Below are 13,777 nucleotides of genomic sequence, written 5' to 3' on the forward strand. Positions count from 1 at the left end.
TTTATACAAATTTAAGTCCTTTTGTAGTTCACTGACATAATTGGAATTTTTACAATAAAAAAAAATTCTGTTTAATTGAAGTCTTTTTGAATTTTTGTACATAATCACTTAATGTACCTTATACCTTCTACAGTAATACAAAATTTTATCTATATCATGATATATGTTCATATTATGATATAAATCTTAGTGATATGTGATATAGATTTTTTCTATATCGTGGCAGCACTACACCGTGGGTTGTTGTCTGGGCCCAATACCACTGCCACTAAGGCAAATACTGGTTCACATCTATGCACATTGTTGTGTATCCAAGTAGTGCTGGGCACTATTGAAAAATTATAAATGGTATCCGGTATCTCACGGTATAGCGATGTGTTGTAGTAATAATTACAACCTTGTTTGATTTGAAGTCAGTAAACCTTTTAACTCATTCCAAGTTAAAATTCAACATACGTACCACAAGTAAAATGTACTGAAGGCTAACAGGTTACAGATACATTTTACTACTGCAATGTAATGAGACAGTTGGCTGGCAGCAGTAACTTGGGGCAAAGCTTGTAGTCACCACTAAACCATCAACACATAACTTAATTAAATGCCAGTCTTCATGTCTGGCCTACCCTAAAGTACTATGCTATGCAGTGCATTACTATCCATACAAAACCACAGATATACTGGTTTTTTTCAATGCTGAATATAGTTAACTACATTTAATAGCCATGCTGCAGTATGTAAAAACAACGGTGTAATGCCCGACACTAGTTCCAAGACCAATATTACTACCAGTAGGGTAAACATGGGTCTACCATTCCTGCTAAGAAGAGCCAATTTGTATATAGGACAAAGTTTGTTTTATACTTAAGCAAATATCCTGCTGTTTTACTACAGCCATGAACTACAAATTTGAAAAAGTACTACCCTAATGTAGATTGTATTCTTTTTCTTATGAGTGTTATTGTTTGCTACACTATTGATTTTAGTTCAGTCAGAGATTGTAGCTGAACTAGTTGACCATGTGACAAATGAAACATATCCAGCTGTGTTTACATGTCAAGCTACTGGTGAAACAGTTCCAAACATAAGTTGGTGCTTTAATGGTGTTATGATAAATGTGTCAGATACAAACAAGTACATGATAATGTCATCATCATTAAACACAACTACTACTGAGAACACACTAGCAGTGTACAATGTAACATCATCTGATGTGGGAATTTACACTTGTAATGCTACCAATATTATTGGAGATGATCAAAGCTTTGGAATACTAACTGTTAATGGTAAAGAATTCAGCGATGTTAATATAGTAGTTTAATAAAGTTATCATTACTGTTATAGTGTCACCTGATATCACATCACCATCAGAAGGACAAATACACTACACACAGGAAGGACAAACTACTACACTATCATGTATTAGCACAGGTTATCCTCCACCACTTGTTGTTTGGGAGAGAAGTGATGAAATGTTAAGTGAACACACTTCAATATCTAACACAACAATGTCTACCAATATGGGAAATATAACTGAAGTGACAGTTAATTTAACTATTACAAATGTATCTAGGGAGGACACTGGCTACTACACTTGTTCAACTACTAATTTGTTAGGTGGTAAAATCAGGAATGTCTCCCTTATTGTCCAATGTAAGTATTTAGTTATGTAGTTGTTGTTTTTTTTGTTGTTGTTTTTTTGTAGGAATTTGCTCACATTAACAGTACTGTAGTGTGCGTATTGTGCGTTTATTTACTGCCCACATTGTTTTAGTTCAACCAGAAATCACTGTGGAATTAGTTGATCAGTTGGAAAATGAAACTAATCCAACATCATTTATGTGTCAAGCTACTGGTGAACCAGTTCCTAACATCAGTTGGTACTTTAATGATATTATGATAAATGTGTCAGATACAAACAAGTACATGGTAATGTCAACATCAATAAACATTACTACTTTTGAGGGTAGACTGGAAGTGTTTAATGCAGCATCATATGATGTGGGAACTTATGTTTGTATTGCTACTAATGAACTTGGTAGTGATAGAAGTGTAGGAGTATTGACAGTGAATGGTAAGAAAATGTTCTGTATAATGTGTGGTCAATATGATCATGTCATGTCATGTTATTACAGATGCTGCTGAACTTGTTAAACCATTTGAAGGGAGAACAAAACGTATTGAGGAAGGATTAAATATCACATTAACATGTATTGGTGCTGGTCATCCACCTCCTGAAGTTGAATGGAGAAAAGTTGATGGAAGAATTAGTAATAGGACAACAATTAGTAACTCATTAATGTCCACTAATAAAGGGAATGTAACTAGAGTCACTGTTGAGTTGATCATAACAGGATCATATAGAGATGATAGTGGAAGTTATGAATGTTCAGTTAGTAATCTACTTAACACTGTTACCACTAGTGTCAACATAACTGTCCAATGTAAGTGTTTGAGTAAGTATGATAATGTGTGACCCGATAATGTGATTTATGGATTTAAAGCATTTCAACTATGCCATAAAGTTTTCTATCCACAATTACTGTAATTTTAAAGGTATTGGTTTGACTATCTACATACAAAGTGTAATAACTGATAGTCAAGAACAATATAACAATAAATCACATATGAAGTTTAATGCATTTAGATTAAAGTTAATGTTGGAAACTAACAGATGTAATACTTACTGTCATGCTGGTACAACATGGGTATCCAATGGCTCCAGAGGAGGGTATTTTAATAAAAGCTCTCTTACTACAATAGAATATTGACACATGGGCAGTAACAAATGTAACTGCTTGACCTAGAGAACATCATTTGCTCTTCCCACTCCTCCCTCCTGTTCATGATCCAGTATATACATCTACACATTTGATATCTTGGCCCAATACCACTGCCACTAAGGCAAATATTGGTTAACATCTATGCACATTGTTGGGTATCCAAGTAGTGCTGGACACTATTAAAAAATTATAAACAGTATCCGGTATCTCACAGTATGGCGATGTATTGTAGTAATCAATACAACCTTGTTTGATTTGAAGTCAGTAAGCCTTTCAATTCATTCCAAGTTAAAATTCAAGTTGGACATAGGTCGTTCCTTTCCCACTTTACATTTCTGTGTACCCAGATACTGCTGCCAGCCTACTGTCTCATTACATTGCAGTGGTAAAATGTATTTGTAACCTGTTAGCCTGCAAAGAAATGCTGTGCTGTAAAATTCAACCTATTCCAAGAATGATGACCTTTTTATCAGGCATTTTCTGTGAGCATTGCTTGGATCCTTTTGCTAAAACGATCAAACCACTGTATTACAGCAGTCACCTGCATTGAAATGCTCTATAGAGCATTCAAGAATGTTTTGTTAACTATCCCACCGTGCCTGCATTAAAGCCTGGTAATCGATGGACTATAGCTGTAATAGATTAGGTATATAGACTAGCTCAGTCATCAACATTGAAAGTTAGCTACTCCCTTGTAACCATAAAATTTAACTAATATACAGCACGAATAGGGAGGGATTCTTTTTTAACTGACAGCTAGTGCCTGCATATAGATGAGGGAAGTTGTACCTGCAACCTCACATGATGGGTATGTGGCAGCTACAGTATGTGTAGGTGCATGGCTCCAATGAGGAGACTACAAGGACAATAAGTACAACCAGTCATGGGGACTCCTCTTGGAGCTGACAAGCATTTAGCTACCAGTGCTGTATGCACACTCCCACCATACGACTTATTATCTGGAAGCAGCATATGTGTAGTTTTCAAAGCCAATAATAGGCACTGTCAGTTAACTAGAATACTTTGTGAATCTCAGTATTAATTTAATAGTTTTTTTTTGATAATGAATCAAGACATACGGTAGTATGTCGTGCGGCCCAAGAAGACGGCGCGCCACACCGTGAGTATATTAACAGGAAGAAAGAAAATGCAATTTTCACACCTATGTAGTTCCGTGATCCCTACTCTGATTGGAACCAAATTTGCTACAGAAGTGCCGGCCAGTTAGGGGAGTCTACATACCAATTTTGAAGAAAATCTCTCCAGCCATTTCCGAGATACGAGTGAACACAATCTCGTTTTAATTTCTTCGTTTTTTATCTTCATCTTCATTTCGTGTGATGTAATTGTAGTGCTATAATAAGAATAAGTTGGTCGCACGTGAGTTCACCTCGTGTCAAGTGGTGATAACGACGGCAAGGGTTGTGACGTGTGAAGTCGACAATAAGGAACCAGACGAATCGCTTACATGGTCCTTCGAGCCGGACATGCACTGGTGTACAACGGCAAGACAGTCAGTAGCAGAAATCTTTAACCACAAACGCAGACACCTTGGTACCGGGTTATAAATGGTACCCGACCAGGCTAGTGCATTGCGTCAATTATTGTGTGTTTCTCTGCTGTTTTCTGTAGGCGATCCGATTCAGTTTGGTGGACACCAATTAGAATTTATTGTAATTGACACCCGTCGATACTTCGACTAAGAGTTGCAACATTTTTCAATTGTTAGCGACGATGGAAACTCTTGCACGAATCAAGAAAGTGAGAGCTGGATATCGTTCGTCAGCCTCAAGACTGATGAATCAGCTGGAAGAAGCAAGTGCCGTCACTGGAGGACCGGCACTCGAGAAGCTGCACCAGTGGAAACTTTCATTGAATGAAAAGTTAGTTAAACTTCGCACCCTTAATGACGAAGTGTTGGCATCAATCGAGGATGATGCGATAGCGGAAGAGATAGAACAAGCAGACGTGTTCTCTGAAAGATTGCAACAGTCAATATGTCACGTAGAGCAGCTTATTTCAACACATCGAAATACACCTCCTGCACACGGCAGTTCACCAACAACTACCACAACCGGCACAGGTGCTGCTTCAGAACCAAATCCAGAACATAGAGTGACACCAGCTACAGATGCTGGTAGCAGAGTCAAGCTACCTAAGCTAGTGCCGAAGACCTTTAACGGTGACCTCACTAAGTGGGAAGCATTCTGGAGCACATTTGAGTCATCCATACATCTTAACCCATCATTGTCTGCAGTAGATAAATTCACGTACCTAAACTCATTGCTTGAAGGTTCTGCAATGAGAGTGATAGCGGGCTTACAACTCTCTACTTCTAATTACACCGAGGCAATTGACATTCTTAAGAAGCGATTTGGTAATAAACAGTTGATTATTGCTCGCCATATGGACACATTAGTAGAACTAGCATCAGTTCCATCTGCAACCAACACTAAGGCTCTTCGCCGCTTTTATGATCAAGTAGAATTTCAGGTACGAAGCCTCAAATCACTCAGTGTTCTTTTGTCTTCATATGGACATTTGTTGTCATCCTTATTTATGAACAAGTTGCCTGAAGACCTTAGGTTAATTGTCAGCAGAGAAATTGGAGATGCTGAATGGACTGTAGACCAATTAATGACTATAGTAGAGAATGAAATCAGTGCTCGGGAGAGAGCCTTTTCTTCTATTGGAGGTTCACAAGGGTCTGTGATGTCCACTACAGCAGCCTTTATTGCAGGTGATGGCCAACCCAAGTGTTGTTATTGTAGACAGGGACACTCTTCATCGTCTTGCACTGTTATAACAGACATCACCCAGAGGAAAGGTATTCTAAAGCGAACAGGGCGTTGTTTTGTCTGTCTAAGAAGACATCACCTCAGCAAGGATTGTAGATCCTCTGCCAAGTGTGCGCATTGCAGTGGACGGCACCACTCCAGTATTTGTAAGAACAGTCGTACAGTCTCTAGAGGACAACCACGCTCAGACTCCCAGAACCATACTGCTGCAGAACACAATGCAACAATAACAGCACAGTTACCGCAATCCAGTTTACCAATACTGCAGCCACCAACATCCAATTTACAAGCTCCACAGCCACTGCCACCAGGGCAGCAGGACATACCAACTACCACCCAGTTGTATTGCGTCAACACAGAAGTCCCAGTTTTGTTGCAAACTGCCAAGGCATATGTACACAAATTAGATGAACCTAAGCATGGAATGACCATTAGACTGATGCTGGATGGGGGGAGTCAGCGGTCCTACATAACACAGAGAGTGAGGGATGCACTGGGGCTGTTACCAGATCGTGTTGAACAGGTTCAGATCAAAACGTTTGGCTCAGATACCACAACAATGCAGACAGTGGAGATGGTGAGAGTTGGTATACCTCTTCAGAATGGTACCACTGTTAAATTGATGTTGTCTACGGTTCCGCTTATCTGCGAGCCACTATCTTGTCAACCGATTGCATATACCAAGGAGAAGTACAGACATCTCAGAGACCTTAATTTAGCAGACTTTTCTAGAGTTGGCGATGACCTGCAAGTAGATGCCTTGATTGGCTCCGACCACTATTGGCAGCTGGTAACAGGACAAGTGATCCGTGAGCAGAGTGGTCCAACCGCCATTGATACTAATTTAGGATGGGTGCTATCTGGTCCAGTCTGTAGTGATGCTAACTTGCATAACCCGAACCCTACTCACTCGCTCCTTGTTCAAACCTCTGATGTACAGTCCATGGACCAGTTGCTTAAGAACTTCTGGGAATTGGAGTCATTGGGTATACAATCCGTCGAACCTTCAGTCTATGACACTTTCAAACAGTTCATTAAGTTTGATGATGGCAGATATGAAGTAAGTCTCCCATGGCGCTCAGATCAGATACGGCCTCCCAGTAACTTTCTGCTAGCTAAGAGGCGACTTGAAGGACTGCTTAAGAGGATCCGTCATCACCCCGAGGTACTACAGGAATACAATGCCATCATCCAACAACAGTTAAATCTGGGTATTGTGGAGAAAGTCAGTGATGAGAGCTGTAAGGACACTGATGTAAATAGAATCCACTATCTTCCTCATCACGCAGTCATTTGTACAGACAAACAAACAATCAAACTAAGAATAGTGTACGATGCTTCTGCTCAGGACAAAGGCCTATCTCTGAATGACTGCCTATTCTCAGGGCCAAAGTTTGACCAAAAATCTTAGATATTCTCCTCAGATTCCGCACTTACAAGGTAGCCCTTATAGCTGATGTGGAAAAAGCTTTCCTGATGATATCTGTTTCCAAGGAGGATCGTGATTCCCTAAGATTTCTGTGGACAGACGATGTTGCCAAGCCACAACCAGAAATCCAGGCGATGAGATTCACTAGAGTTGTATTTGGAGTGTCCGCAAGTCCCTTTCTACTCAACGCTACCATTAGCTACCATCTTGAGAAGTATCGTGATGACCACCCAGATCTAGTGAACACCTTGAAGCAATCCATTTACGTTGATGATGTTACATATGGTGCTGATGACAATGATGATGCATATAACCTGTATAGTACATCCAAGAAGCTGTTTGCTGATGGAGGATTTAATCTACGTAAATTTGTTACCAATTCGTCCCACTTGCGTCAGAGAATAGCTGCAGAACAGAAGTTGCCAACTGAGGTGGAGTTGTATGGTTGCATTATGGAAGAAGATGCAACATACACAAGCAATCTTCTGACAGGAAGCATACCTGGAGGACATAAGGTTCTGGGCATAAGTTGGGACCCAGTACGTGATGTGTTGTTGTTTGATATAAGGGATATAGCCAATTCTTTGCACACTTTAGAGCCAACAAAGCGAACTGTTGTTGGCTTTGTTTCCCGATTTTATGACCCTCTGGGTTTTCTAGCCCCAGCAATAATAATGTCAAAGATGTTCTTTCAGAAGCTGTGCAAGGTTAAGCTGGATTGGGATGAGCAATTATCTAGAGAAATGTTGACTAAATGGAAAGGCTTGCTCTCCAGATTTCAAGGCACTGTTATCACGCTTCCTAGATGTTATTTTCAATTTATAGACAAACAGTCACCAAGCATCCTGTATGGTTTTTGTGGTGCCTCCGCTGCTGCTTACGCCGCAGTTGTGTACCTCTGCGTTGGCTCACAGTCTGCTTATTTTGTAGCATCCAAGACGCGTGTAGCGCCACTCAGCCAACAGACTATTCCCCGAATGGAGTTGCTATCTTGTCTCCTACTTGCCAAACTTATGTGTCATGTGTTTGAAGCACTTAATACAGTGATTGATGTGAAGATAGGCTCATGCTTTACAGACTCCAAGGTAGCTCTCTTTTGGATACAAGGTGAAGGAAAACAGTGGAAGCAGTTTGTTCATAACAGAGTCACAGCAATCAGACAGTTAGTGCCAGTACAACACTGGGCACATTGTGCCGGGAAAGACAACCCAGCCGACTTGCCTTCCCGTGGTGTTTCGACCAAGGACTTGGAGAAGAGCTTGATGTGGAGACATGGTCCAGATTGGCTACCCAAGTTTTTACCTGCTGCCTGTTCTGATGAGGGATCTATGCCAGAAGACTGCATCTCAGAAATGAAGGTGAACAACCCCAGCAGTCATACTTTATTGATAGCAACAGAGAATCCTGGTATCGGGAAACTGATTAACTGTGCACACTACAGCAAATTACAGGAGCTGTTAAGGGTGACTGCACTTGTGTGGAAGTTTGCAGCAAGGTTCAAGATGGTTGGTGATGTTGCCTTGGTTGACTGGACGATCACTGCTTCAGACCTAGAAAGAGCAGAACTGGATTGGATTACAGATTCCCAAAACCAACTGACCAGTGAAACCAATTTTGAACTATGGAAACACCAATTGGACTTATTTGTTGACAAACACAATATTTGGAGATGTGGTGGCAGACTGAAGAAGGCTAACATACTGTATGGACAAAAGTATCCGATTTTGCTCCTCAAACACCATCCATTGACTATCTTGATTGTGCAATATGCACATGAGCGAATCTTGCACAGTGGTGTCAAAGATACTTTAACAGAAGTCCGGTCTAAGTACTGGCTTGTCAAGGGAAGGCAGTTCATTCGTAAGATCATCTATCAATGTGTCGTATGTCGTAAGCTAGAAGGCCAGCACTACAGAGCAGCACCTCCTCTGCCGTTGCCAGAATTCCGCGTGAAGGAAGCACCTCCATTTGCATATTGTGGAGTTGACTTCGCTGGACCTCTCTACATTAAGGTGGAAGATACATCAGAGAGCAGCAAGGTATGGATTGCTCTGTATACATGTTGTGTTACCCGTGCTGTGCACCTTGAGTTAGTCCCTGATATGACCACACAGACATTTCTGAGGTCTTTCAAGTGATTCACAGCTAGAAGGGGGATTCCGCTTCAAGTTATTTCGGACAATGCCAAAACCTTTGTTTCTGCTGCACTAACCCTTGATAAGATGTTAAGTGACCCAGAGGTGCAACAGTATATGGCAGGCTTAAAAGTCCAGTGGAGATTTAATTTAGAGAAAGCACCATGGCAAGGCGGCTTTTTTGAAAGAATGGTCCAATCGATGAAACGATGTCTAAGAAAGACCATTGGCAAGTCGCAACTATCACTTGATGAGTTGACAACTGTGCTAGTTCAAGTTGAGGCCATTCTTAATTCAAGGCCGATATCTTATGTATCTAGTGAGGATCTTGAAGAGCCATTGACACCTAGTCATTTGTTGAGTGGTCGTCGATTACTGTGTCTACCAGATGGTACAGATGTAAACCGAGTTGATGAGGACTTTGACATAACCTTTCAAGATCTCAGGGATAGAGCACAGAACCTTACCAAAGCACTGAATCAGTTTTGGAGTAGATGGCATGAAGAATATCTTCTTCAGCTTAGAGAACGATACTCTACCACTGATGAGGTTGGTGTACTACGATCACCTATACCTGGCGAAGCGGTTGTGATACATGATGAAGATCGTCCACATACACAATGGAGACTGGGCAGAGTCAGTGAAGTACTGAAGAGTTCTGATGATCAGATAAGGTGTAGTACTGAAGGTCAACACTAATGGTCGACTGTCGACACTGAGAAGACCTGTTACATGCCTTTATCCGCTTGAGATTGCTCCACAGATGTGCTCAGAGGATCAGATGGCTCATCAAGAGAATACAGACGCATCAGTATCCCAAGACAGATGTAAAAAACCTGTCAGAGTAGCAGCTCAGAGAGCCAGACAACAAGTACTGAAGTGGATGACTGACTCTAGTTAACCTGGTATTATGTTAACATATATGTACATGTAACATATGTGACCGGATTTGCGAAAAGGTACCTTTTCCACACATTTTACATACCAGCAAACAAAATGATATAACACTTGACTCCTTACACTGATTAATTTGCTTTTAGTTTCAAAATGTAGCCAAATACTGTAGCTACACTCATGGAAAATTTCAGCCAACTATGTGACATGATCAAAACATTATGAAGCTTCAAAGTTCATAAATTAGGTCAAATTTTGTGTGTGAAAAAGGTACCTTTTTGCAAATCCGGTCACATATGTTATGTTGTAATTAGGACCACTTATGTACCTTCTAAGTTGACCATGGGTCAACTTGGGGGGAGTGTGATGTAATTGTAGTGCTATAATAAGAATAAGTTGGTCGCAAGTGAGTTCACCTCGTGCCAAGTGGTGATAACGACGGAAAGGGTTGTGAAGGGTGAAGTCGACAATAAGGAACCAGATGAATCGCTTACATTTCGCACACTTCACAAAATCCGCCATAAACACGAATGCGTGTTCGGATCGGGCTGAAATTTGGCACACTTAAAGAGCTCATAAGGCGGATCTCAGTACCAACTTTGGTAGGACTCCGATGAACATTCACGGAGTTATGACCGATTATTTATATTATCATTATCGTTAACAATGAAAAAATAAAATGAAAAAAAGTAAAATTATTTGCGTAAAATAAGGTCGAAGGTCTGTCACGCCTACAGGGTAAACTCCTTGGAGAAATGAGTTGAAAATTGATATGTAGATGGGGTAACCATCGTAGGAGTGCCTTTTTGCGGTTTGAAAGGAATCGAGATACAGTAAAGACCATGGAGATATGACGCAAAACCAAACCTGTGTCAAAATTACGCGATCGATTTTTATGAATAAAAAACTATTAGTTTTCACGTCTACCAGGCAAACCGCTTAGAGCAATGAGCTGAAAATCAGTGTGGAGCTGGAATAATCATCATAGAAAGTCCTTGCAGTAGTACAAAAGAATCGGAGTACAAACCACTGAGTTATGATTCAAAAGGCAACTACGCGTAGCAAATGCGAGATCGAGATACTCTAATAGAACAGTCACCCTAATAGAGCATTCAGCTACATTTATAACTTACTCCATTATAGAATTATATTACATTGTAAACTATTCTGTAGGGAATTCAGCTACAAACAGTTAATCTGATATACAATTCAGCTACAGGCAAGTCACCCTGTAGAGAGTTCACCTAGAAACAAGTCACCCTGTAGAGAGATCAGCCAGAAGAAGTCACCTTGTAGAGAGTTCAGCTACAAAGAAACCATCACGTAGAGAGTTCAGCTGCAAACAAATCACCCTGTAGAGAATTCAGCTACAGACAGATCACCCTGTAGAGAGTTCAGCTAGCTACAAATAAATCACCCTGTAGAGAGATCAGCTAGAAGAAGACCTTAATTGGTCTACACTTGAAGAAAGACGGAAAGCCAGCAGATTGTCACTTTTATCTAGAATTGTTCACCATCAAGAGCCAGCCATACAAATGCCACAATATTTTTTTGCCACAGACCTCCACTACCAGACAGTTCCACCAACTACATTTTATATTACCATCATCACACACCCAACATTATCAAGAATGCTTTTTTTACAGAACTGTTAAAGAATGGAATGAGCTGCCACCATCTAGTTATGACGAACTCCTTTACCAACCTTTATAAGTCAGTTTATATTATTGGATGTATATCAGCACATTGCTGTCTTTATAATCATAATCAAGTCACCTTGTAGAAAGAGTTCAGCTACAAAGAAACTAATATGTAGAGAATTCAGCTGCAAACAAATCACCCTGTAGAGAGTTAAGCTATGAACAGATCACCCTGTAGAGAGTTCAGCTAGAAACAAGTCATCTTGTAGAGAGATCAGCTACAAACAAATCACCCTGTAGAGAGATCAGCTAGAAGAAGTCACCTTGTAGAGTGTTCAGTTACAAAGAAACCACCATGTAGAGAGTTCAGCTACAAACAAATCACCCTGTAGAGAGATCAGCTAGAAGAAGTTACCTTGTAGAGTGTTCAGTTACAAAGAAACCATCATGTAGAGTTCAGCTACAAAAAAATCACCCTGTAGAGAGTTCAGCTACGAAAGGATCACCCTGTAGAGAGTTCAGCTGCAAATATATCACCCTGTAGAGAATTCAGCTACAAACAAGTCACCCTGTAGAGAGGTCAGCTAGAAGAAGTTACCATGTAGAGATTTCAGCTACAAAGAAACTATCATGTAGAGAGTTCAGCTGCAAACAAATCACCCTGTAGAAAGTTTCAGCTATGAAAAGATCACCCTGTAGAGAGTTCAGCTAAAAGAAGTCACCTTGTAGAGAGTTCAGCTACAAAGAAACCACCATGTAGAGAGTTCAGCTGCAAACAAATCACCCTGTAAAAAATTCAACTACAAACAAATCGCTATGTAGAAAGATCAGTTAGAGGAAGTTACCTTGTAGAGAGTTCAGCTACAAAGAAACCATCATGTAGAGAGTTCAGCTGCAAATAAGTTACCCTATAGAGAGATCAGCTAGAAACAAGTCACCCTGTAGAGAGTTCAGCTAGAAATAAGTTACCCTATAGAGAGATCAGCTAGAAACAAGTCACCCTGTAGAGAGTTCAGCTAGAAGAAGTTACCTTGTAGAGAGTTCAGCTACAAACAAATTACCCTGTAGAGAGTTCAGCTAGAAACAAGTCATCCTGTAGAGAGGTCAGCTAGAAAGATCACCCTGTAGAGAGTTCAGCTACAAAAACAAATCACCCTTTAGAGAGATAAGCCAGACAAATAACCCTGTAGAGAGATCAGTAAGAAACAAATCATCTTGTCGAGACTTTAGCTACAAAAAAATCACCCTGTAGAGAGTTCAGTTACAAACAAATCACCCTGTAGAGAGTTCAGTTACAAACAAATCACCCTGTAGAGAGTTCAACTACAAACAGATAACCCTGCAGAGAGTTCAGCTAGAAACAAGTCACCCCGTAAGAGAATCCTGTAGAGAGTTCATCTACAAGCAAATCACCCTGTAGAGAGTTCAGCTACATTTCATGTCACCCAGTAAAGAGATCAGCTGCAAACAAGTTATCCATAGGGAATAATTGACATGTGATAAATGTATGTATTATATATATATGTATATATGTACCACTTTCACACCTCAGATCAAAGGAAATCCAGTGCATATATATCACATATTGCACTGACTCAAAATGTTAACAAGATATACGCGTTGCTACCAGTGTGTATATCTCAGTGCGTATATCTTGTTATACACTGCCTTAACGAGATATATGCACTACGTATATCTTGTTAACTTGAGATATTGCACACCTAATAGGAGTGCACACCTTATCCAGAAATCATCAGATTTCTTTGATGTTATACTGTTATCCTCTTCTCTTATATAGGGAATCAAGCAAGCTGTGATTGTGGGATTGAATTCTGCCAAACAACCTGTGATTGTGGGATTCAATTTTAATACATCAACAGTAGTTTGTTTTGTACTTTTGTAAATGTAGCAATTAAAGTAACATAATTAACAAAAGTAAAATCAAACTACTGTTTGATGTATTAAAATTGAATCCCACAATCACAGTTTGTTTGGAAAAATTCAATCCCAAATCACAGCTTACTTGGTTCCCTATATAAGAGAAGGGTATAGCAACTAAAGATTTTGCCAATTAGGTGGGTCTACATGCTAAAGTAGAACA

The 13,777-nt window shown here is 40.0% G+C and overlaps 1 protein-coding gene across 1 annotated transcript in view; it reads left to right on the forward strand.

Annotated features, from left to right (window-relative positions):
• LOC136261067 (hemicentin-1-like) overlaps positions 1 to 13,777 on the forward strand; it is a 177,266-nt gene that overhangs the window by 139,675 nt on the left and 23,814 nt on the right. The window contains exons 20-23 of the mRNA XM_066055034.1: positions 984 to 1,283; positions 1,342 to 1,650; positions 1,772 to 2,071; positions 2,133 to 2,441. Of these exons, the coding sequence (XP_065911106.1) occupies positions 984 to 1,283; positions 1,342 to 1,650; positions 1,772 to 2,071; positions 2,133 to 2,441 (1,218 nt within the window). The remainder of the gene's footprint in view (positions 1 to 983; positions 1,284 to 1,341; positions 1,651 to 1,771; positions 2,072 to 2,132; positions 2,442 to 13,777) is intronic.

The sequence above is a fragment of the Dysidea avara genome, chromosome 7 (genome assembly GCF_963678975.1).
Source record: "Dysidea avara chromosome 7, odDysAvar1.4, whole genome shotgun sequence".
Classification (NCBI taxonomy): Eukaryota; Metazoa; Porifera; class Demospongiae; order Dictyoceratida; family Dysideidae; genus Dysidea; species Dysidea avara.